The following is a 23,624-nucleotide window of genomic DNA, read 5'->3' as shown; positions in this document are numbered from 1 at the left end:
AAGCACCTGGAAAGCAATGGATCCGTCAGGCAGATGCAGCACGGAATCAGTAAAGGCAGGATCTGTTTGACAAACTTACTGGAGTTCTTTGAGCACAAAACAAGCGCATGTGATAGAGTGAATCAGATGGATGTTATTTACGTGGATTTCCAGAAGGCGGTCAATAAGAAGCTGCATAATAGACTTATCCATAAGATAAGGATGTATAGAGTTGGGGGTTATATATGAGCATGGACAGAGAATCGGTTAACCAATAGAAAGTAGAGAGTTGGAATACATGGGTGTAGCCCTTGTTGGCAATCAGTGGTGAGTTGCAGGGGTCATTGCTGGGCCCACAACAGTTCACGATAAACATTAACGTTCTGTAGTGTATCTAAGTTTGCTGATGATACCAAATTGAGTAGAAAAGCAAACTGTGGAGAAAATATGGTGAGCCTTCACAGAGTCAGGTTCAGTGAGTGGGTGGACGGATGGAGTACAATGTTGGTAAATAGATGTCCACTTTGAAAGGAAAAAGTAAAGAGCAGATTTTTATATAAATGCAAAAAAAATGCAGCATGCTTCTGTACAGAGGGACTTGGGAGTGTTTGTGCATGAATCACAAAAGGATGGTTTGTAGTTGCAGCAGACTATCAAAAAGGCAAATGGAGAGTTGGCCTTCATTGCTAGAAGGAATGAATTTCAGAGCAGGAAGGTCATGCTGCAACTGTGCAGAGTAGTGGTGAGGCTACACCTGGGTACTGCGTGCAGTTCTGCCAACGTTATTGGAGGAAGGAGATACTGGCTTTGGAGGTGGTGCAGAGGAGGTTCACCAGCTTGATTCCAGAGATGAGGGGATTAAACTATGAGGAGAGATTGAGTCGTCTGTGACTGTACATGATGAAGTTCAGAAGAGTGAGAGGAAGACTTGTAGAAACATATAAAATTGTGAAAGGGATAGATAAGATGGAGACTGGAATGATATTTCCACTGGTAGATGAGACGAGAACTAGGGGACATATCCTCAAGATTTGGGGCAGTAGATGTATGATGAAGATAAGGAGGAACTGCTTTTCCCAGAGTGTGGTGAATCTGTGAAATTCCCTAAGAATGCAGCAGTGGAGGCTGCCTCGGAAAACACATTCAAGACAAATTTGGATGTTTTTTTGCCAAGTAGGGAAATTAAGGATTATGGGGATAAGTCAGGTAGGTGGAGATCGGCAATGATCTTAATGAATGGCAGAACAGGCTCGACGGGCCAGATGGCCAGCTCCTGCTATTTCATATGTTCTTTGTTTCTCTGCAGTGTTGCTCCTCCACCCTGAGGCAGTCTCATCCTGTCAGTGGAGGAGGCTGTGGACAGTCATGTCAGACTGGAAATGGGAAATACCGTTACAATGAGTAGCCACCAGAACAACAAGTTTACAAAGAGGTCGTTCATTTGAAAAGAAACCAAAACTATCCAATTCGTGTTCAGGGACTCTCCCTCCCAAAACTTTTGGAACCAGACACTTCCCTCAGACAAAGCCCAGATGACTATCGAGCACTGAAGGAGGGAAAGATTGTTCCATTCATTGCTTCCACATCACAAAATCCTAAGCTCACAGATCCTGCTGTAGTGACAGTCCAACCTGGACCAGGCTCTCATTTGCTGTTCCCTGGGGTTCCCAAGTGGAGTCTGACTGTGAATCTGTTTTTGAGCTTACAGACTCTCCTGTGGTAGTAGACAAACCAGGACAAGCTCTCCCATCACTGTCTCATGGGCTTCCCGAGTGGTGTAGACTGTGTATCTGTACCTGAACTCGCAGACCCTCTTGCTGTAGTGTTGACACCTGGACTAAGTTCTCCCATCACTGATCCCAGAGGTTTCCGAGTGCTGTCTGACAGGGAATCTGTATCTGAGTTTATAGATCCTCCTTGGGTGGTGAACAAAACTGGACCGGGCTCTCTGCTTGCCGATCCCTGGGGTTCCCAAGTTGTGTCTGACAGGGATTCTGTAACAAGGTATACAAAGGAAGGGTAGAGTAGAACATAGAGCATAGAACATAAAATAGTACAGCATATTACGGGCTCTTCGGCCCACAATGGTGTGCCGACCCTCAAACCCTGCCTCCCATATGACCCCCCACCTTAAATTCCTCCATATACCTGAACAGTAGTCTCTTAAACTTGACTAGTGTACCTGCCTCCACCATTGACTCAGGCAGTGCATTCCACGCACCAACCACTCTCTGAGTGAAAAACCTTCCTCTAATATCCCCCTTGAACTTCCCTCCCCTTAACTTAAGGCCATGTCCTCTTGTACTGAGCAGTGGTGCCCTGGGGAAGAGGCACTGGCTGTCCATTCTGTCTATTCCTCTTAATATCTTGTACACCTCTATCATGTCTCCTCTCATCCTCCTTCTCTCCAAAGAGTAAAGCCCTAGCTCCATTAATCTCTGATCATAATCCATACTCTCTAAAACAGGCAGCATTCTGGTAAATCTCCTCTGTACCCTTTCCAATGCTTCCACGTCCTTCCTATACTGAGGTGATCAGAACTGGACACAGTACTCCAAGTGTGGCCTAACTAGAGTTTTATAGAGCTGCATCATTACATCACGTCTCTTAAACTCTATCCCTCGACTTACAAAATCTCACACCCCATAAGCTTTCTTTAACTACCCTATATACCTGTGAGGCAACATTCAGGGATCTGTAGACAGGTACCCCCAGATCCCTCTGCTCCTCCTCACATTTCTCCGGGTTGAACCCCATCTGCCACTTCTCAGCCCACTTCTGCATCCTATCAATGTCTTTCTGCAATCTTTGACAATCCTCTACACTATCTACATCACCAACCTTTGTGTCATCTGTAAACTTGCCAACCCACCCTTCTACCCCCACATCCAGGTCATTAATAAAAATCACAAAAAGTAGAGGTCCCAGAACAGATCCTTCTGGGACACCACTAGTCACAACCCTCCAATCTGAATGTACTCACTTCACCACAACCCTCTGCCTTCTGCAGGCAAGCAAATTCTTAATCCACCTGGCCAATCATGCCTCGATCCCATGCCTTCTGACTTTCTGAATAAGCCTACCATGTGGAACCTTGTCAAATGCCTTACTAATATCCATGTAGATCACATCCACTTCACTACCCTCATCTACATGCCTGGTCACCTGCTCAAAGAAATGTATCAGGCTTGTTAGACACGATCTTCCCTTCACAAAGCAATGCTGACTGTCCCTGATCAGACCATGATTCTCTAAATGCCCGTAGATCCTATCTCTAAGCATCAATTCCAACAGCTTTCCCACCACAGACGTAAGGCTCACTGGTAAATAAATAAGTTAAACAAACAAATAAATAAATAAATAAATACTGGTAAATAAGTATTACATTAGATCAGGAAGTAACTCAATGCAGGACATAGGAGCCTGTCCTCTGAAATACACAGAATTTCCTCTTTAGTACCTGCACCCTTGTCTCTCAAATCCCTCTCCTCACATCTCCCCCTCTCAGCATTCACTGTCTGCATCACCCTATTGTCAGTCTCTCCTTCCTTCGCTCCAGAAGCAGCATCATTCTCACTGATCTCTGCCCAACTCTCCGTACAGTCGTCACTCTCTCTTCATTCGTTACATTACTCCAACTCCAGCATTCCACCTCACTCCAGCTCTCTCCCGTGTGTTTTCACAAAGTTCATTCTATCCACATACTGAATTACTCAAATCCCACTTCGATGCCTCATCAGTCACCATGTATCTCTGCACAGCCAATCCTCCCTTCTTCGCTGTGACCGTTCTCCGTCCTCACCTCCATCACTCTCTCCTGTGTCACTCTAAGTCACTCCACCACTCTCTGCACATTACTCCCGCCCCACTCTCTCTGAACCTAACATCATTCACACCCCTGCCTACAATGCTCTGTACATCCAGTAGGTGAACTGGTCCATGGGATGTTCAACCACACAGACTGAGAGAGACTGAATAAGCACAGACAGACATGAGTCTTGGTACCTGTGGATCCGTCTCCTGCTGGGACAGAGGACAGTTTTTGGGTCTGTTCTCCAGTAGAATATTTTTCAGACTGTTCCACTGTGGAACTCTCCAGGTCTGGGACAAAGCAACAGAGACATGAGAGACTGTCAGACCTTAAGCAACAGAAAAGGGACAATTGTTCAGAAAGACAGCAGATTCTGTAAATGCTGAAAATCCAGAACAACACAGTCAAAAAGCTGGAGGAACTCGGCAGCTCAGGCAGCATCTGTGGAGGGGAATAAAGAGTTAATGTTGTGGGCCAAATCACTTCACCAGGACTGGAAGTTAGGTACACAAGAGGCAGAATAAGAAGGTGGGGAGAGTACAAGCAGGCAGGTCACAGGTGCAGCCAGGCGAGTGAAAAGATGTCTGAATGAGAGAGTGAGATGATGCGAGAAGCTGAGAAGTTTATGTATTAAACCTAAAGGGCTGAAGAAGGAGGAATCCATTGAGACAGAGAATAGATCATGGATTAAAGAGATGGAGGAGTGGGACCAGTTGAGTAGAGGAGAAGGGTGAAGGTGGGAGCCAGAATGGAAAGAGAAAAAGAGAGAAGTGCACGGGAGCACAAACCACCAGAATTTGGAGAAATCAGTATTAATGACAGCGGGCTTATTGATTGACACAGCGCAGAGTAGGCCCTGGTGGCCTACAATCACCAATTAGCCTACCAACTAGTATCTCTTTGGATTGTAGGAAGAATCAGCATCGCCCATGGGAAACCCATGCAGTTACGGGCAGATTTTTGAACTCCTTACAAGCTCCTAATTGCAGCACAGTAGTTCAGAGAGCCATTCAAGAGAACGGTAGAGCAGAGTAATGTGGTGGTAATTGGGGATAGTATAGTCCAGGGAATAGACAGAGTTTTCTGTTGCGAGGAGAGCACATCCTGAAAGCTGTGTTTCTGACTGGTGATTGGGTTCAAGTCATCTTAACTGACCTGCAGAGAAATTGCAGTGGGAGGGGAGATATCCAGTTATTGTCGTCCATGTGGGTACCAACAACACAATCAGAATGAGTAAAGAGGTTCTGCTGAGGGAATTTGAGCAGGTAGGGACTAAATTAAAAAGCAGAACCAAAAAGGTGGTAATCTCTATATTACTATCAGATCCACGTGCATAGGCATAGGGTCAAGAAGATTAGAGTGTTAAATATGTGGCTCAAGGATTGGTTTGGGAGAAATGTGTCTGACTGCATGAGAAATTGGCACCAGCATTGGGGAAGGAGGAGGTGTACCAATGGGACGGGTTCAACCTGAACTGTGGTGCAACTTCAATCCTAGCAAATCCCATAACCAGGGCTCTGTATAGGCCTTTAAACTAAATAGTAGGTGGGGGTGGGTTCAACAGATTGGAGAAGTATGGATAAAGTGAAAAAGAAAAGAGTGAATAAAGATAAAGAAAAAGAATGAGATAATAAAAAGAAAAGTAAGAGTGGAGTGAAGAATAGTCATTCCAAAGAGTAGAAGATTGTAAGATTTTAAAAGCACAATGAGTGTAAGGGCACTTCATTTGAAAGTCCGTATCATTTTTAACAAGGTCAGTGAACTTGTGGAATAAATCACTACAAAGGGGAATGATTTAGTAGCCATTACAGAGAATGGTTGCAGGGCAGAGAGAAATGGAGATTAAATATTCAAGGATTTAAGAACAGAGTGATCTAGGAATAATGGTGCATAGTTCTCTGAAGCTGGAATCTTATGTGGATAGGGTGGTGAAGAAAGCTTCTGGTATGCTGGCCTTTCTAAATCAGAGCATTGAGTATAGGAGTTGGGATGTAATGTTAAAATTGTACAAGGCATTGGTGAGGCCAAATTTGGAGTACTGTGTACAGTTCTGGTCACCGAATTTTAGGAAAGATGGCAACAATTTGTAGAGAGTACAGAGGAGATTTACTAGAATGTTACCTGGGTTTCAGAACCTAAGTTACAGAGAAAGATTGAACAAGTTAGGTCTTTATTCTTTGGAGCGTAGCAGGAAGGTCATGCTGCAACTGTGCAGAGTAGTGGTGAGGCTACACCTGGGTACTGCGTGCAGTTCTGCCAACGTTATTGGAGGAAGGAGATACTGGCTTTGGAGGTGGTGCAGAGGAGGTTCACCAGCTTGATTCCAGAGATGAGGGGATTAAACTATGAGGAGAGATTGAGTCGTCTGTGACTGTACATGATGAAATTCAGAAGAGTGAGAGGAAGACTTGTAGAAACATATAAAATTGTGAAAGGGATAGATAAGATGGAGACTGGAATGATATTTCCACTGGTAGATGAGACGAGAACTAGGGGACATATCCTCAAGATTTGGGGCAGTAGATGTGTGATGAAGATAAGGCGGAACTGCTCTTCCCAGAGTGTGGTGAATCTGTGAAATTCCCTAAGAATGCAGCAGTGGAGGCTGCCTCGGAAAACACATTCAAGACAAAGTTGGATGTTTTTTTGCCAAGTAGGGAAATTAAGGATTATGGGGATAAGTCAGGTTGGTGGAGATCAGCAATGATCTTAATGAATGGCAGAACAGGCTCGACAGGCCAGATGGCCAGCTCCTGCTCCTATTTCATACGTTCTTATTTTCTCTGCAGTGTTGCTCCTCCACCCTGAGGCAGTCTCATCCTGTCAGTGGAGGAGGCTGTGGACAGTCATGTCAGACTGGAAATGAGTAGCCACCAGAACAACAAGTTTACAAAGAGGTCGTTCATTTGAAAAGAAAACAAAACCATCCAATTCGTGTTTAGGGACTCTCCCTCCCTAAACTTTTGGAACCAGACACTTCCCTCAGACAAAGCCCAGATGAGTATCGAGTACTGAAGGAGGGAAAGATTGTTCCATTCATTGCTTCCACATCACAAAATCCTAAGTTCACAGATCCTGCTTAGTGACAGTCAAACCTGGACCAGTCTCTCATTTGCTGTTTCCTGGGGTTCCCAAGTGGAGTCTGACTGGGAATCTGTACTTCAGCTACAAACTCTCTTGTGGTAGTGGACAAACCAGGACAAGCTCTCCCATCACTGTTTCAATGGCTTCCCGAGTGGTGTAGACTGTGTATCTGTACCTGAGCTCGCAGACCCTCTTGCGGTAGTGTTGACACCTGGACTAAGCTCTCCTGTCACTGATCCCTGGGGTTCCCGAGTTCTGTCTGAGAAGGAATCTGAATCTGAGCTCAAAGGTCCTCCTTGGGTGCTGAACAAAACCAGACCGGGCTCTCCTGTTGCCAATCCCTGTGGTTCCCAAGTTGTGTCCGACGGGACATCTGTAATAAGGTATACAAAGGAAGGGTAAAGTAGTAACTAAGTTTTACACTGGATCAGGAAGAAACTCAATGTCAGGGCATAGGAGGCTCATCCTTCTCAAATCTGTCCTCTGAAATACACACACTTTGCTCTTTAGTACCAGCACCCTTGTCTCTCAAATCCCTCTCCTCGCATCTCCCTCTCTCGGCATTCACTGTCTGCATTACTCTATTGTCAGTCCTTCCTTCCTTCCCTCCGGTAGCAGCATCATTCTCACTGATCTCTGCCCAACTCTCCTTACAGTCGTCACTCTCTCTTCACTCGTTACATTACTCCAACTCCAGCATCCCACCTCACTCCAGCTCTCTCCCATGTGTTTTCACAAAGTTCATTCTGTTCACATATTCAATTACTCCAAACACGAGGAAATCTGCAGATGCTGGAAATTCAAGCAACACACACAAAATGCTGGTGGAACGCAGCAGGTCAGGCAGCATCAACAGGGAGAAGTGCTGTTGACGTTTCGGGCTGAGACCCTTCGTCAGCCTGAAACTTCAACAGCGCTTCTTCCTATAGATGCTGCCTGACCTGCTGCGTTCCACCAGCATTTTGTGTGTGTTGCTTCAATTGCTCCAATCCCACTTTGATGCCTCATCAGTCACCAGGTACGTCCTCGCAGTCAATCCTCCCTTCTTTTCTGTGACTATTCTCCTCCCTCATCTTCATCACTTTCTTGTGCACTTTCAGTCACTCTACCCCACTCTGTTCATTCCTCCCACCATACTCTCTGCAACCCAAACATTATTCACACCCTGCCCACAATGTACTGTAGGTGAACTGGTCTATGGGAGGTTCAACCCAACAGAGTGAGACAGACAGAGTTTTGGTACCTGTGGATATGTCTCCTGCTGGGACAGAGGACATTTTCTGAGTCTGTTCTCCAGTAGAATATCCTTTGGACTGTTCCACTGTGGATGTCTCCAGCCCTGGGACAAAGTAACAGAGACATGAGAGATTGTCAGACACAACAGGGACAATTATTCAGAAAGACAGGAGATTCTGTAAATGCTAGAAATCCAAAGCAACACAGACAAAATGTTGGAGGAACTCAGCACATCAGCAAACATCTGTGGAGGAGAATAAAGAGTTGATGTTTTGGGCCAAGACACTTCATCAGGACTGGAAGGTAAGTGCACAAGAGCCAGAATAAGAAGGTGGGGAGAGTACAAGCTGGTAGGTCACAGTTGAAACCAGGCAACTGAAAGATGTTTAAGTGAGCGAGTGGGATGATACAAGAAACTGGGCAGTGATTGAGGGGTGATTGATAAGTTTGTGGCCTAAGGTAGAAGGATTTTAGAAAACCTAGCACATTTATTTTTCAACATACTTCCCTCCTACATTTATGCACTTAGTCCAGCCGTCGTGGAGCATATGGATTTTGGTCCACCAGAAAGTGTCCACAGCAGGGGTGATTGATAAGTTCGTGACCTATGGTAAGAGGAGATGCTATTAACTTCAAACTTTCTGCAGGATCACTCAAACAGTTGACCTGCAGATGGAGGAGTGGGACCAGTTGAGTACAGGAGAAGGGCGAAGATGGGAACAAAAATGGGAATAGAAAAAGTGAGAAGTGCACGGGAGCACAAACTACCAGAATTTGGAGAAATCAATAATAATGATGTCAGATTTATAGATTGATTTTATTGAGACACAGCCTGGAGTAGGCCCTTCTGACCCAGACACTCTGAACCTAATGTTTATCCAATCACAGTTTAATTTACAATCACCAATTAACCTACCAGCTGGTATGTCTTTGGATTGTGGGAGGAAACTAGATCATCCAGAGGAAACCCATGCAGACACGGGGAGACTTCTGAATTCCTTACAGGCTCCTATCTGTGGCACCGTAGTTCAAGAAGCCATTCAAGAGAGGGGCAGAATAGAGAAATGTGGTGGTAATTGTGGGTAGTATAGTCCAGGGAATAGACAGAGTTCTCTATCACAAGGACAGAGCACCCCGAAGGCTGTGTTGCCTGCCTGGGGCCCAGATTCTGGATGTCTTATCTGACCTGCAGAGGAATTTGCAGTGGGAGTGGAAACATCAAGTAGTCATGGTCCATGCGGGTACCAATGATACAGGCAGAACAAGGAATCAGGTTCTGCTGAGGGTATTTGAGATGCTAGGGAACAAATTAGAAAGCAGAACCAAAAAAGTGGTAATCAGGGGAATGGGGATGACTGAAAGAATTGAATCAGCCCATGATTGAATGACGGAACAGACTCCATAGGCCAAATGGCCTACTTCTGCTCCTATATCTTATGGTCTGATGGTCTAATCTCTGGATTACTACCTGAGCATATGACCAAGAAGATCAGAGAGTTAAATACATGGCTCAAGGATTGGTGTGGGAAATGTGGATTTGAATTCATGGGAAATTGGCACCAGTCATGGCGATGTAGGGAGCTTTACCAATCGGCCGGGCTCCACCTGGATCCTAGCGAATCTCATAACTCATAGCTTTGGATAGGGCTTTAAACTAAATAGTAGGTGGGGGTGGGTTCAACAGATTGGAGAAGTATGGATAAAGTAAAAAGGAAAAGTGTGAATAAAGATAAGGAAAAAGCAAAAGATAAAGAAGAGTGAAGTAAGAGTGGAGTGAAGAAAGTCATGCAAAACAGTAAAAGGTTATAAGATTTTAAAAACACAATGAGTATAAGGGCTCTTTATCTGCATGCCTGTAGTATTGGAAACAAGATCAGTGTACTTGTGGCACAAATCAGTACAAAGTGGTAAGATTTAGTGTCCATGACAGAGACTCATTTCCAGGGTGGAAAGGATTAAGAATTAAATATACAAACCCCATCATGTAATACAGAAGGAGAGGCAGGACGGTAAGGGAGGTGGGTAGCATTCTCAATTAAAGGTCAGATGAGGGCGATAGTGAGAGATGATATAAGATCTAAGGAGCAGACAGTTCAGTCCATCTGGAGACATTAGGAATAGTAAAGGGAAAATATCACATGGGAGTTATCTTTCAGCCACCAAGTAGTAATATTAGAGTGGCACAGACAATTAAACAGAGAAATATTCGAGGCATGTAAGAAGTGAACAGCAGCTATCATGGTGCACTTTAACTTGCACACAGTTTGGTTGAAACAAATTGGTTGAGGAAGACATCATAGAACAGCTTTCTTGAAGAGTGTGTTACTGAACCTACAATGAAACATGTTACCTTAGATCTGGTACTGTGCAATGAGACAAGTAAAGTTAGTGATCTTGTAGTTAGGGAACCTCTTGGAGAGGCTGCTCACAGTATGACTGAGTTTCTCACACAAATGGAGGGTGTAATAGTCTGATGTAAAACCAGTGTATTATGCCTAAATATTGGAGACTACGATGGGATGAGGGAGAATTTGGCTAGTGTAGACTGGGAACACTGGCTATATGGTGAGACAGTTGAGGAACAGTGGAAGACTTTCAAAGAGATTGTTCAACAAAAGTATATTCCAGTTAAAAACAAGGAGAGCAAAAGTGGGGAGAGCCAGCCTCGGAAAACAAGGGATGTAAAAGAAGGTATCAAACTAAAATGCTTATGCAGGTCTCCAAGAGTAGTGGGTAATCATATAACAATTAAAGCACAGAAACAGGCCACCTCGACCCTTCTAGTCCGTGCCGAACGCTTACTCTCACCTAAACCCACCTACTTGCACTCAGGCCGGTACCCTCTATTCCTTTCCTGTCCATATACCTATCCATTTTTTAAAAATGACAATATCGAACTTGCCTCTACCACTTCTACTGGAAGCTCATTCCACACAGCGACCACTCTCTGAGTAAAGAAGTTCCCCCTTGTGTTACCCCTAATCTTTTGCCCCTTAACTCTCAACTCATGTGCTCCTGTTTGAATCTCCCCTACTCTCAATGAAAAAAGCTTATCCATGTCAACTCTATTTCCCTCATTATTTTAAATACCTCTATCAAGTGCCCCCTCAACCTTCTACGCTCCAAAGAATAAAGACCTAACTTGTTCAACCTTTCCCTGTAACTTAGGTGTTGAAACCCAGGTAACATTCTAGTAAATCTTCTCTGTACTCTCTCTATTTTGTTGACATCTTTCCTATAATTTGGTGACCAGAACTGTACACAATACTCCAAATTTGGCCTCACCAATGCCTTGTACAATTTTAACATTACATCCCAACTCCTATTCTCAATGCTCTGATTTAGAAAGGCCAACATACCAAAAGCTTTCTTCACCACCCTATCCACATGAGATTCCACCTTCAGGGAGCTATGCATCATTATTCATAGATCACTCTGTTCTTCTCCATTCCTCAGTGCCCTACCATTTACCATGTATGCCCTATTTTGATTAGTCCTACCAAAATGTAGCACCTCACACTTCTCAGCATTAAAATCCATCTGCCATCTTTCAGCCCACTCTTCTAACTGGCTCAAATTTCTCTGCAAGCTTTGAAAACCTACTTCATTATCCACAACGCCATCTATCTTAGTACCATCTGCATACTTACTAATCCAATTTACCACCCCATCATCCAGATCATGAACGTTTATGACAAACAATATTGGACCCAGTACAGATACCTGAGGCACACCACTAGTCACCGGCCTCCAACCTGACAAACAATTATCCACCACTACTCTCTGGCATCTCCCATCCAGCCACTGTTGAATCCATTTTACTACTTCAATATTAATACCTAACCATTGAACCTTCCTAACTAACCTTCCATGTGGAACCTTGTCAAAGGCCTTACTTAAGTCCATATAGACAACATCCACTGTGTTACCCTTGTCAACTTTCCTAGTAAGCTCTTCAAAAAATTCAATAAGATTTGTCAAACATGACCTTCCACACACAAATCCATGCTGACTGTTCCTAATCAGACCCTGTCTATCCAGATAATTATATACACGATCTCTAAGAACACGTTCCATTAATTTACCCACCACTGATGTCAAACTTACAGGCCAATAATTGCTAGGTTTACTCTTAGAACCTTTTTTAAACAATGGAAACACATGAGCAATATGCCAATCCTCCGGCACTATCCCCGTTTCTAATGACATTTGAAATATTTCTGTTAGAGCCCCTGCTACTTCTACGCTAACTTCCCTCAAGGTCCTAGGGAATATCCTGTCAGGACCTGGAGACATCGACTTTTAAAAGCACCAGTACTTCCTCTTCATAAATCATCATAGTTTTCATAACTACCATACTTGTTTCCCTTACCTTACACAATTCAATATCTTTCTCCTTAGTGAATACCGAAGAATTGTTCAAAATTTCCCCCATCTCTTTTGGCTCCACATATAATAGTCCACTCTGATTCTCTAAGGGACCAATTTTATCCCTCACTACCCTTTTGTTATTAATACAACTGCAGAAACCCTTTGGGTTACTTTACTTGCCAAAGCAACCTCATATTGTCTTTTAGCTTTTCTAATTTCTTTTTACATCCTTTATATTCTTCGAGCACTTCATCTACTCCATGCTGCCGATATTTATTGCAGATGTCTACGTTTTTCTGAACCAAGTTTCCAATATCCCTTGAAAACCATGGCTCTCTCAAACTTTTAACCTTTGCTTTCAACCTAACAGGAACATAAAGATTCTGTACCCTCAAAATTTCACCTTTAAATTTCTTCCATTTCTATATTATATCCTTCCCATAAAACAAATTGTCCCAATGCACTCCTTCTAAATCATTCCACATCTCCTCAAAGTTAGCCTTTCTCCAATCAAAAATCTCAACCCTGGGTCCAGTCCTATCCTTCTCCATAATTATATTGAAACTAATGACATTGTAATCACTGGACCCAAAGTGCTCCCCAACACATACCTTCATCACATGACCCATCTCATTCCCTACCAGGAGATCCAACACTGCCACTTCTATAATTGGTACCTCTGTGTATTGCTGCAAAAATTATCCTGCACTCATTTTACAAACTCCAAACCATCCAGCCCTTTTACAGAATGGGCTCCCCAGTCTATGTCTGGAAAATTAAAATCTCCCACAATCACAACCTTGTGCTTACTCCAAATATCGGCTGTCTCTTTACAAATTTGCTCCTCCAATTCTCAGTCTCCATTAGGTGATCTATAATACATCTCTATAAGTGTTACTACACCTTTCCCATTCCTCAATTCCACCCAAATAGCCTCCCTAGACAAGCCCTCTAATCTATCCTGCCAGAGCACTACTGTAATATTTTCTCTGACAAGCAATGCAACACCTCCCCCTCTTGCCCCTCTGATTCTATCACACTGGAAGCAATGAAATCCAGGAATATTTAGTTGCCAATCATGCCCCTCCTGCAACCATGTTTCATTAATAGATACAACATCATATTTCCAGGTATCAATCGATGCTCTAAGCTCATCCACCTTTCTTCCAATGCTCCTAGCATTAAAATAGATGCATTTAAGAAATTCTCCACTTCTTAATCTCTGTTCATCCCTAACTGTGCAAATAACCTGGAAGATTGGGAAAACTTTAAAAAGCAACAAAGAACCACTAAGCCGTAAAGAAAGGTACGCTAGATAATGAAAATAAGCTGGTACAAAATATAAAATGGATAATATAAGTTCTTATAATTATCTAAATCAGAAAAGGGTGGTAAAAGAGAATGTCGGTCCCTTGGATCATGAGAAGGGGGAATTGACAGTGCGTAATGAGGAAATGATAGAAATTCTGAATGATTATTTTGTGTCATTCCTCACGGAGCAGGACATCCCTAACATGCCAAAGAGAGATGTCATGGATGCAATGGGAGGTGTGGAACTTGTTACAATTGCTATCACTAAAGAGGTAGTGCTGAGCAAACTTGTGGGCCTGAAGATAGAAAAGTCCTCTGGTCCTGATGGAATGCATCCCAGGGCACTGAAAAAATGTCAATGTTCACTTCTCTAACTTCCGTTAATGCCCCTCCTCCCCTTCTTACCCCATCCCTGACATATTTAGTTGTTTACCTGTTCTCCATCTCCCTCTGGTGTTCCCCCCCCCCCCACTTTTCTTTCTCCTGAGGCCTCCCGTCCCATGATCCTTTCCCTTCTCCAGCTCTGTCTCACTTTCGCCAATCACCTTTCCAGCTCTTAGCTTCATCCCACCCCCTCCGGTCTTCTCTTATCATTTTGCATTTCTCCCTCCCCCCACTACTTTCAAATCTCTTACTATCTTTCCTTTTGGTTAGTCCTGACGAAGGGTCGCAGCCCAAATCGTCGACAGCACTTCTCCCTATGAATGTCACAGTGGAGGCTTTGCTGAAAATTTACCAAAATTCTCCAGACTCTGGCCTGGTCCCGGCAGATTGAAAGATGGCAAATATCACGCCACTGTTCATAAAAGGATGTAGACAAAAGGAAGGTAACTAGTTAGTTTAACATCTGTAGTTGGGAAAATTCTTGAAGCTATCATTAAAGAAGAAATAGCAAAGCATCTGGAAATAAATGGATCCATCAGGCAGATGGAGCATGGATTCAATAAAGCCAGGACCTGTTTGACAGTCTTACCAGAGTTCTCAGGGCACATAACATGCGCAGGGGATTGAGGGAAACAGATGGACATTATTTACATGGATTTCTAGAAGGCATTCGATAAGGTGCCAAATAAAAGTCTTATCCATAAGATAAGGATGCATAGAGTTGGGGATGATGTATTAGCATGGATAGACTAATAGAAAACTATTAACTAATAGAAAACTAATAGAATTAGTTTAACTAATTAGAATTAACTAATAGAAAACAGACAGTTGGGATACATGGATGTTAATCTGGTTGGCAATCAATGGTGTGCAGTGTGCCCACAACTGTTCATGATGTACAGATCATTGCAATCTGGAAGACAGGGCCAAGTGTAGTGTTTCGAAGTAAGTTGATGATACCAAATTGAGTGAAAAAGCAAACTATGTAGAAGATATGGAGAGTCTGCAGAGAGACAGGTTCAGTGAGTGGGCAAGGGTCTCGCAGGTGGAGTGTAATGTTCATAAATGTGAAGTCATCCACTTTGGAAGGAAAAATGACAGAGCAGATTATTATATAAATGGCAAAAATTGTAGCATGTTGCTGTTCAGAGGGACTTGGGAGCACTTGTGCATGAATCACAAAAGGATGGTTTGCAGGTGCAGCAGACTATCAAGAAGGTAAATGGAGTGTTGGCCCTCATTGCTAGAGGGATTGAAGTTAAAATCAGGGAGGTTATGCAGCAGCTGTGCATGGTACTGATGAGGCCACACCTGGAGTATTGCGTGCAATTCTGGTCTCCTTACTTGAGGAAGGATATATTGGCTTTGGAGGTGGTGGTGCAGAGGAGGCTCACTGGGTTGATTCCAGAGATGAGAGGGTTAGACTATGAGGAGAGTTTGAGTCACCTGGGACTGCATTTGCTGGAATTCAGAAGAATGAGAGGAGATCTTATAGAAACATATAAAATTGTGAAAAGGATAGAAAAGATAGAGACAGGAATGTTGTTTCCTCTGGTAAATGTGATGAGAATTAGGGGAGATAGCCTCAAGGTTTGGGGGAGTAGATTTGGATGGAGATGAGTAGGAACTGCTTTTTCCAGAGATGAATCTGTGGAATTCTCTGCAAAATGCAGCAGTGGAGGTTACATTTGAAAACACTTTGAATGGTTGGATAGTTTTTTGCAGTGTAGGAGGATTAAGGGTGATGGGGAAAAGGCAGGTTGGTGGAGATGAGTCCATGGTCAAATCAGCCATGATCTTAATGAATGGCGGAGCAGGCTCGATGGGCCAGATGGCCTACTCTACATGCTATTTCTTATTTTCTTAATTTCTTTGCAGTGCTGCTCCTCCAGAATGAGGAAGGTCTCATCCTGTCAGTAGAGGAGGTTGCGAAGTCACGTCAGAATGGGATTAGGAATTAGAATTCTCGTCAGTAGAGACCGAAACAACAATTTTACAAAAAGGTCTTTTATATGAAAAGAAACAAAAGCCATCTAATCCCTGTTTAAGAACTGTCCCTTCCAAAACTTTTGGAACCAGACACTTCTCTCAGACAAAGCCCAGATGAATATCGAGTACTAAAGGAGGGAAAGATTGTTCCATTCATTGCTTCCCCATTACAAATATCTGAGCTTACAGATCCTGCTGGGGTGACAGCCAAACCTCCTGTGATGCACTCAGTCACTCTGTCCTTTTGTGTTCATTCCTCCCGCCCTACTCTCTCCAACCCCTAACATCATTTGCACCCCTACCCAAAATGTACTGTACATCCAGTAGGGGAACTGGTCCATGAGAAGTTCAGCCTCAGAGTGAGAGAGACAGAATGAACACAGACCGACACGAGACTTCGTACTTGAGAACGTGTCTCCCGCTGGGACAGAGGACAGTTCCTGGGTGTGCTCTCCAGTAGACAATCCTGTAGACTGTTCCAGTGTTGAAGTCTCCAGGTCTGGAACAAAGTAATGGAGACATGAGAGATTGTCAGACCTTAAACATCACAAAAGAGACAATTATTCATAAAGACAAGATATTCTGTAGCTGCTGGAAATGCAGAGCAACACACAAAATACAGAGGAGCTCAGCAGATCAGGCGTCATCTGTTGAGGGAAATAAACAGTTGACACTTTGGGCCAAGGCACTTCATCAAGATTGGAAAGGAAGGGGTCAGAAGCCAGAATAAAAAGGTAGAAAGTATACTAGCAGGTGGGTGATAGGTGAAGCCAGGTGAGTTGAGAAGATGTCAGCGTGAGCAAGTGGGATGGTTTGAGAAGCTGGGAGGTATATGTGGAAGCGAAAAAGGTTTGAAGAAGGAGTAATCCAATGAGGCAGGATAGTGGATCAAGAAATAAAGGGATGGCAGGGGGACAATGAGAAGATGGGTAGGTGAGGAGGTGAGAAGGGCTAAGAGGGGAGCCAGAATGGGAATGGAAATAGAGATAAGTGGAAGGAAACAGAAATTACTGGAAGTTAGAGAAGTCAATATTCACGCCATCAGGTTGGAGGCTACCTAGATGGAAATTAGGTATTGCTCCTTAAATGTGGGGGTGGTTTCATCACGTCAGTAGTGCATGCCGTGGTCAGTCATCTTGGAATGGGAAGTAGAATTCAAATGGGTTGCCACCAGAACAGCAATTTGACAAAGAAGTCCAATTTAAAAGATAACAAAACCAGCCAGTCCCTGTTCACCAACTCTTCCTCCCAAAACTTCTGCGACTAGTCACTTGTCTCAGGCAAAGCCCAGATGAATGTGGAAGACTGAAGGACCATTCTGTTTACTGACCCCCCCTCATGGATACCCGAGATCACAGACACTACTGGGCTGCGGAACAAACCTCGAGCGGGTTCTGCAGTCACTGAATCCTGGGGTTCCCGAGTGGTGTCCGACTGGGAATATGGACCTGAGCTTATAGACCCTCCTGGGGTGGTGGACAAAACTGGACCAAGTTCGCTGCTTGCTGATCCGTGGGGTTCCCAAGTTGTGTCTGGGTGGGAATCTGCAATAAGAAGATATACAAAGGAGCGGTTAAGTCATAAACAAGTGTTACATTAGATCAATGGCAGGAATGGGAGGCTCAAGTCCGGGTCAAATCTGTCCTCTGAAATATACAGACACTCCACTCTCCTTTGCTCTTTAATACCCCTACCCTTGTCTCTTAAACCTATCTCCCTCTCTTGGCATCACTCTGTGTGCTGTCTTACTCGATGTGGAGAGGGAGGTAATTGGTTGAAAAGATGAGAGCTCCTGGTATTGGGTGTAGTGTGTTAACAAGGAATAAAGACTTACAATCACAAGGAGAACAGACTCATCGAGTAACGCATAACTGGAAAAGGCCCATGCCATTCAAGGTGCTGACGTGAACTAGTCTCACTGTCCCTCGTATGGTCAACATCCCTCTAACCTTTACAATCCACTTATTCATGCAAATGTTTTCTAAGTGCTCTTATGGTATCTGTCTCAATGACGTACTCTGGCAACATCCCATGTGCACTGCTCTGTGTGTGAAGAACTTGTCTGTCAGGTTTGTTTCATGCCTTTCCCCAGTAGGTACAATTACAATGATTAAAAGTCATCAGAACATGTATGTGCAAAGGAAAATTTTAGAGGAGTAATTTTAGATGCAGGCAACTAGGTCTAACTCAGACATTGTGGTCAGCATGGATGAGTTGGGCCAAAGCCTCATTCCCCTGCTGTATAACTCCACGTCTGTAGAGCGCGAGAGGCCCAGACCATGATTACAGTAACAAACACCAAGAGTTAGACATGTTGCACCTCTCCCCCAGCAACATCCCTCTCCCCAGTAGGTCTGTCCCTCTTGGATAAGACACAAGACTTGGTACCTAAGGATGTCTCTCTAATTAGGACAGTGGATCGTTCCTGGGTGGACCCTTCTGTCGATGATACTTTTGGTTGTTCTGTTGTGGAAATCTCTGGGTCTGTAATGAAGGAACAGAGAGAGGAAAGTGTGGAAACACTGAAATAGGTCATCAGAATAGGACAGGAGTTCAGGGAATGGGAGTCTAGGTCTGTGGTGAAACCAACACCATCCCTCTCACTCTCATTTCCAATTATTACTTCTCGTCAACATTACCCTCTCCTGGAACGCAGTCCTTACCAGTCTTCCTAGACTGCAATCTCCTCCATTCTCACATCTCACACCACAGCCAGCCACTCTTTCTTCATGATTATTATTGTCCTCCATTCACACACTACAGCTCTTTCCTGATACTCTACACACCTCCCCTTTCCACTATCAGTCCTGCTCTGCTCTCTATTCACACAAACATTCTCTTTACCATCACTTCTCCCCCTTTTCTATCTGCACTATCTACACCAGGGTGGTGTAGTATCACTGAGTGTATAGTCTGCAGCCGAGGGATAGAACGGTGTTCAGTGTTAATGTGAAGTTCAGCTCATGTCCCTCAACCTCCCCCATCTGTACCTCCACCATCGCAAAGACCAGAAAACCAGTAATCTCCCATTTACTCTTTGACCAATTACAACATCTCTTAATTCAGCTTCATCACCCTCCCATCATCTACTTACTACAACAATGATGGCCTTACACCCATCAGGTCCATGGCAGACCCAGAGACCAATCCCATCATTCCCATCTACCTAAACCATTTTCTTCCATATATTCCCAGTTTGTTTACTCTGACACCTTCCCTTGATTCCTCCTATTATTAATCCAAACTCTGGAGCATTTGTTAGCAGCCAGTTAACCTGCACATCTTTGGGAGCATACGCACACCATCACAGGGAAAATTTGCAAACTCAAGACAGGCAGTACTAGAGGTCAGGAATGATAATGGGTCACTGAAGCAGAACAGAATCCTAAAACAGTGCACATGGCTCCTTGTCAGGGATGGGAGTGGGAAGAGGGAGAGAGGAAGCATAGAGGGCCGAGGCATCGTTTTCTGTATGGAGGGATTCTACAGATGTAATGTGGGGAGTACTCTTGCTGGCTGCATTCTGTCTGGTACTCGGGGGGGGGGGGGGGGGGTAACAGAGGATCAATGTAAGCTGCAGAAAGTTATAAACTCAGTCAGCTCTGTCATGGGCAGTAGCATCCTCATCATCCCAGGCATCTTCAAGGAGCGATATCTCAAAACAGAGCATCCATTATTAGGGACTTCTATCACGCAGGACATGATCTCTCCTCATTGCAAAAATCAAGCTGGAAGTACAGCAGCTTGAAGATTCAATGATTTAGAAACATCTCCTTCTCCTCTGCCATCAGATTTTTCAATGGACATTGAACTCATGAACACCACCTCACTATAGTTTTTTTCTTCTTTTTACCCTACTTATTTAACTAAACCTTACATTTACAATATGAACTTATTGTGTATTTACAATATTTTATTATAGTGTATCGCAATGTACTGCTGTCACATAATGACAGATTTCATGACATATGCCAGTGATATTAAGGCTGATTCTGAGTCTGAGAGGATGTAGGAGGCAGGGGTGGAGGGCAGGTACTGGTAGGCAGATACAGAAGCCTGCTGGGAGCTCGGAGGAGAAAATAAGAAACAAACAATGCTCGGTTTCTGGCCTGTCTCAATTGCTGATAATTTCACGCCATAACACACAAGAGCAGAATTTGGTCATTTGGCCCAAATAATGGGCTCTGCTACGTCACTGTGGCTGATTTATTACCCCCCTCAACCCCATCCTCCCTCCTTCTCCCTGCAATTTCTGATACCCTTACTAAGCAAGGACCAATCAACCTCTACTTTAAATATGCCCGGTGACTTGGCAAAAAATTCACTGATTCATCACACTCTAACTGAAGAATTTTCACCTGATCTTTGTTCTCAAACAAGAGCAATGAGAGAGAGAGAGGGGGAGAATGGGCCACAGAGACAGAGATCGCATGACCCCAACAGACACAAGACTTGGTACCTAAGGATGGCTCTCTGTTTGGGACAGTGGACGGTTCCTGGGTGGACCCTTCAGTCGATGATACTTCCAGTTGCTCCATTGTGAAAATCTCGGTGTCTGTAATGAAGGAACAGAGAGAGGGAAGTGTGGAAACACTGAAATAGATCATTAGAATAGGACAGGAGTTCAGGGAATGGGAGTCTAGGTCTGTGGTGAAACCATCCCTCTCACTCTCATTTCCAATTATTACCTCTCAACTCCAACATTACCCCCTCCTAGAACGCAGTCCACTCCACTCTCCCTAATCTCCAATCTCCTCCATTCTCACATCTCACACCACATCCAGCCATTCTTTCTTCACTCATGATTTTCCTCCATTCACACACTACAGCTCTTCCCTAGCACTCATCACACCTCCCTTTCCACTGTCACTCCTACTCTTCTCTCTAATGAAGCAAGCATCCCTCCTTCCCATTTCTCCACCCCCTCCATTTGACACTTTCCATTCTTTATTCTATCCCTCTCTGACTCGATCACTTTCTCCCCTCACTTTGTTCATATCTCCCTCTCCCCCAGGTCTACCCCCTCTGCATCTGACCTCAGACCCGCACTATATCCCTCACCTTTTGGTCCCTCTCTACGTTCCTCACATCTCGGTCTGTCAACGTCCTACACCCCTTCATCTCTCCCTACATGCCAATCACCGTGATCCAGCACCGTTTCCCTCTTCCCTCATGCCCACAACTCCCTCAGTCTTAACAATCCCACCCTCCCCCACGCCATAGATGGTTTGACCACAGAGCAGGCAACGGTTTGGAAAACTGTTTTTGCATAGTAAAAGAAAATAAGCTGGATCATCTTGTTGCTCTATTACAGATTGTGAGGTATGATGTTGTGGCCATCACTGAATCATGGCCAATGTTGTAGTTGGGAGCTGAATGTCCAAGGTTACATGTTGCATTGGAGTGACAAGTAGTTCACCAGAGGGTGTGATGGTGTGGCTCGAGAGATGAAGAATGGCATCAAATCAGTAGAAAGATGTAAGTTAGGATTGGAAGATGTTGAATCCCTGTGGTTTGCATTAAGAAACTTCAAGGGTAAAAAGAACGTTGATGGCAGTTATATACAGGCCTCCCAGCAGTGGCTGCAAGGTGGACCACAGATTACAACAAGAAATAAAAAAGTCAAGTTAAATGGGCAATCTTATGGTAGTCATGGGAGATTTTAACATGCAGGTCAATTGGAAAAATCAAGTTGGTAATGGATCTCAAGAGAGTGAGTTTGTTGAATGCCTAAGTTATGAGCTTTTTAGAGCAGTTTGTTATGGGTGTTAAGTAATGAACTGCCGGCAATTAGTGAGCTTCCGGTAAAAGAACCCTTCAGAACCAGTGACCACAATATGATTGAGTTCAATTTGAAATTTGATAGGGAGAAAGTAAAAAGCAGTATTAAAGGAGAGTAAGCGAAATTTCAGTGGTATAGGAAAGGAATTGGCAAAAGTAAATTGGAAGGAGCTGCTGGCAGGGAAGATGCAGGACATATGGATTCCAGAAATGGCAAACATAGTACAACTGTGGCTGACAAGGGAAGTACAAACTATTCTAAAAGCAAAAGAAAGGGCATACAACAAAGCAAAAATTAGTGGGAAGATAGAGGATTGGGAGGTTTTTAAAAACCTGCAGACAGCGACTAAAATAATCATTAGAAGGGAAAAGAGGAAATATGAAAGGAAGCTGGGAAATAATAGCAAAGTGGAAAGTAAAAGTTTTTTGAAGTATGTTAAAAATATAAGCGAACTGAGAGTGGATATAGGACCACAAGAAAATGAGGCAGGAGAAATAATAATGGTGTACAAGGAGCTGGCTAATAAACTAAATCAGTATGTTGCATCAGTCTACACTATGGAAGACACTAGCAGTATGACTGATGTTGTAGTGCATGAAGGAAGAGAAGTGGGTGCAGTTATTATTACAAGAGAGAAGGTGCTCAAAAAGACAAAAGATACTAAGGTACATAAGTCACCCAGACCAGATGAACTGCACCCTAGGGTTCTGAAAGAGGTAGCTTTAGAGCTTGTAGTGGCATTGGAAATGATCTTTCAAATATCATTGGACTCTGGCATGGTGCCAGAAGACTGGAAAATTGCAATTATTGTTCTGCTCATTAAGAAAGGAGGAAGGCAGCGGAAAGGAAATTATAGACCAGTTGGCCTGACTTCAGTGGTTGGGAAGATGTTTGAGTCAACTGTTAAGGAGGAGCTGATGAATATTTGGTAACACAGGACAAGATAGCACAAAGACAGCATGGATTCCTTCAAGGAAAATCCTGCCTGACAAACATGTTGGAATTCTTTGAGAAGATTACAAGTCGGAAAGATTAAGGGGATCCAGTGGATGTTGTATATTTGGACTTTCAGAAGCCCTTTGACAAGGTGCCACACAGGAGGCAGCTTACCAAGTTAAGAGCCCATCATGTTATAGGAAAGTTACTAATATCGTTAGAGCATTGGCTGATTGACAGAAATTGCCCACTACACCCAGTTTCCAGTGTGACTGGGGAACGGTGACCTACCTGTACAGTACACAGCACTGGAGCAGGGTGTCGGTTTCAGATGATACACAAAGAAAGTGGAGCAGTTTTTCACCCCGATCTCCCGACTCCAGTAACAAGTGTAATCACGCCAGGGGAAACATGCGGTGCGGGTCACCTCCCCCTCTCCCACGTTGGGATGGGAACCTGGAATGATTTTTATAAACACTGTAAAATATACCCGATCCCTCGGTCATCGGTGAGACCCTCTCCAAAATAACCGTGCCCCAATGATGCAAACTCTCAGCCTACCGTTTATCCAGCCTGGGATCACTCCAGAGCAGCGATCCTCTGGTAAGACTGTCTCGGGAATCTTCCATCCTCCAGAACTGAAACAACAATCAGAGAGTCAGTCTCTGAACTGTGGAGGGTTATTCAAACAGAGAGACGTGGCAAATTGGACTCACCCAAAGAAACCCCCAATCCTGGGGT

The 23,624-nt window shown here is 43.9% G+C and overlaps 1 protein-coding gene across 1 annotated transcript; it reads right to left on the bottom strand.

The window, feature by feature from the left end:
- Window positions 1-1,883: 1,883 nt before the first annotated feature.
- On the bottom strand, window positions 1,884-23,259 carry LOC132384373 (uncharacterized). Its single transcript, XM_059955479.1, has 6 exons — window positions 23,175-23,259; window positions 20,625-20,720; window positions 17,548-17,709; window positions 7,050-7,247; window positions 3,985-4,118; window positions 1,884-1,973 (listed from the first exon to the last, which is right to left on the bottom strand). Exons 2-6 carry the CDS (start codon window positions 20,701-20,703, stop codon window positions 1,884-1,886), a joined length of 663 nt encoding a protein of 220 aa, XP_059811462.1. The 5' UTR covers window positions 20,704-20,720; window positions 23,175-23,259.
- Window positions 23,260-23,624: the final 365 nt, after the last annotated feature.

This window comes from Hypanus sabinus, chromosome 32 (genome assembly GCF_030144855.1).
Source record: "Hypanus sabinus isolate sHypSab1 chromosome 32, sHypSab1.hap1, whole genome shotgun sequence".
Lineage (NCBI taxonomy): Eukaryota > Metazoa > Chordata > Chondrichthyes > Myliobatiformes > Dasyatidae > Hypanus > Hypanus sabinus.
This window is presented reverse-complemented; position numbering and strand designations above follow the sequence as displayed.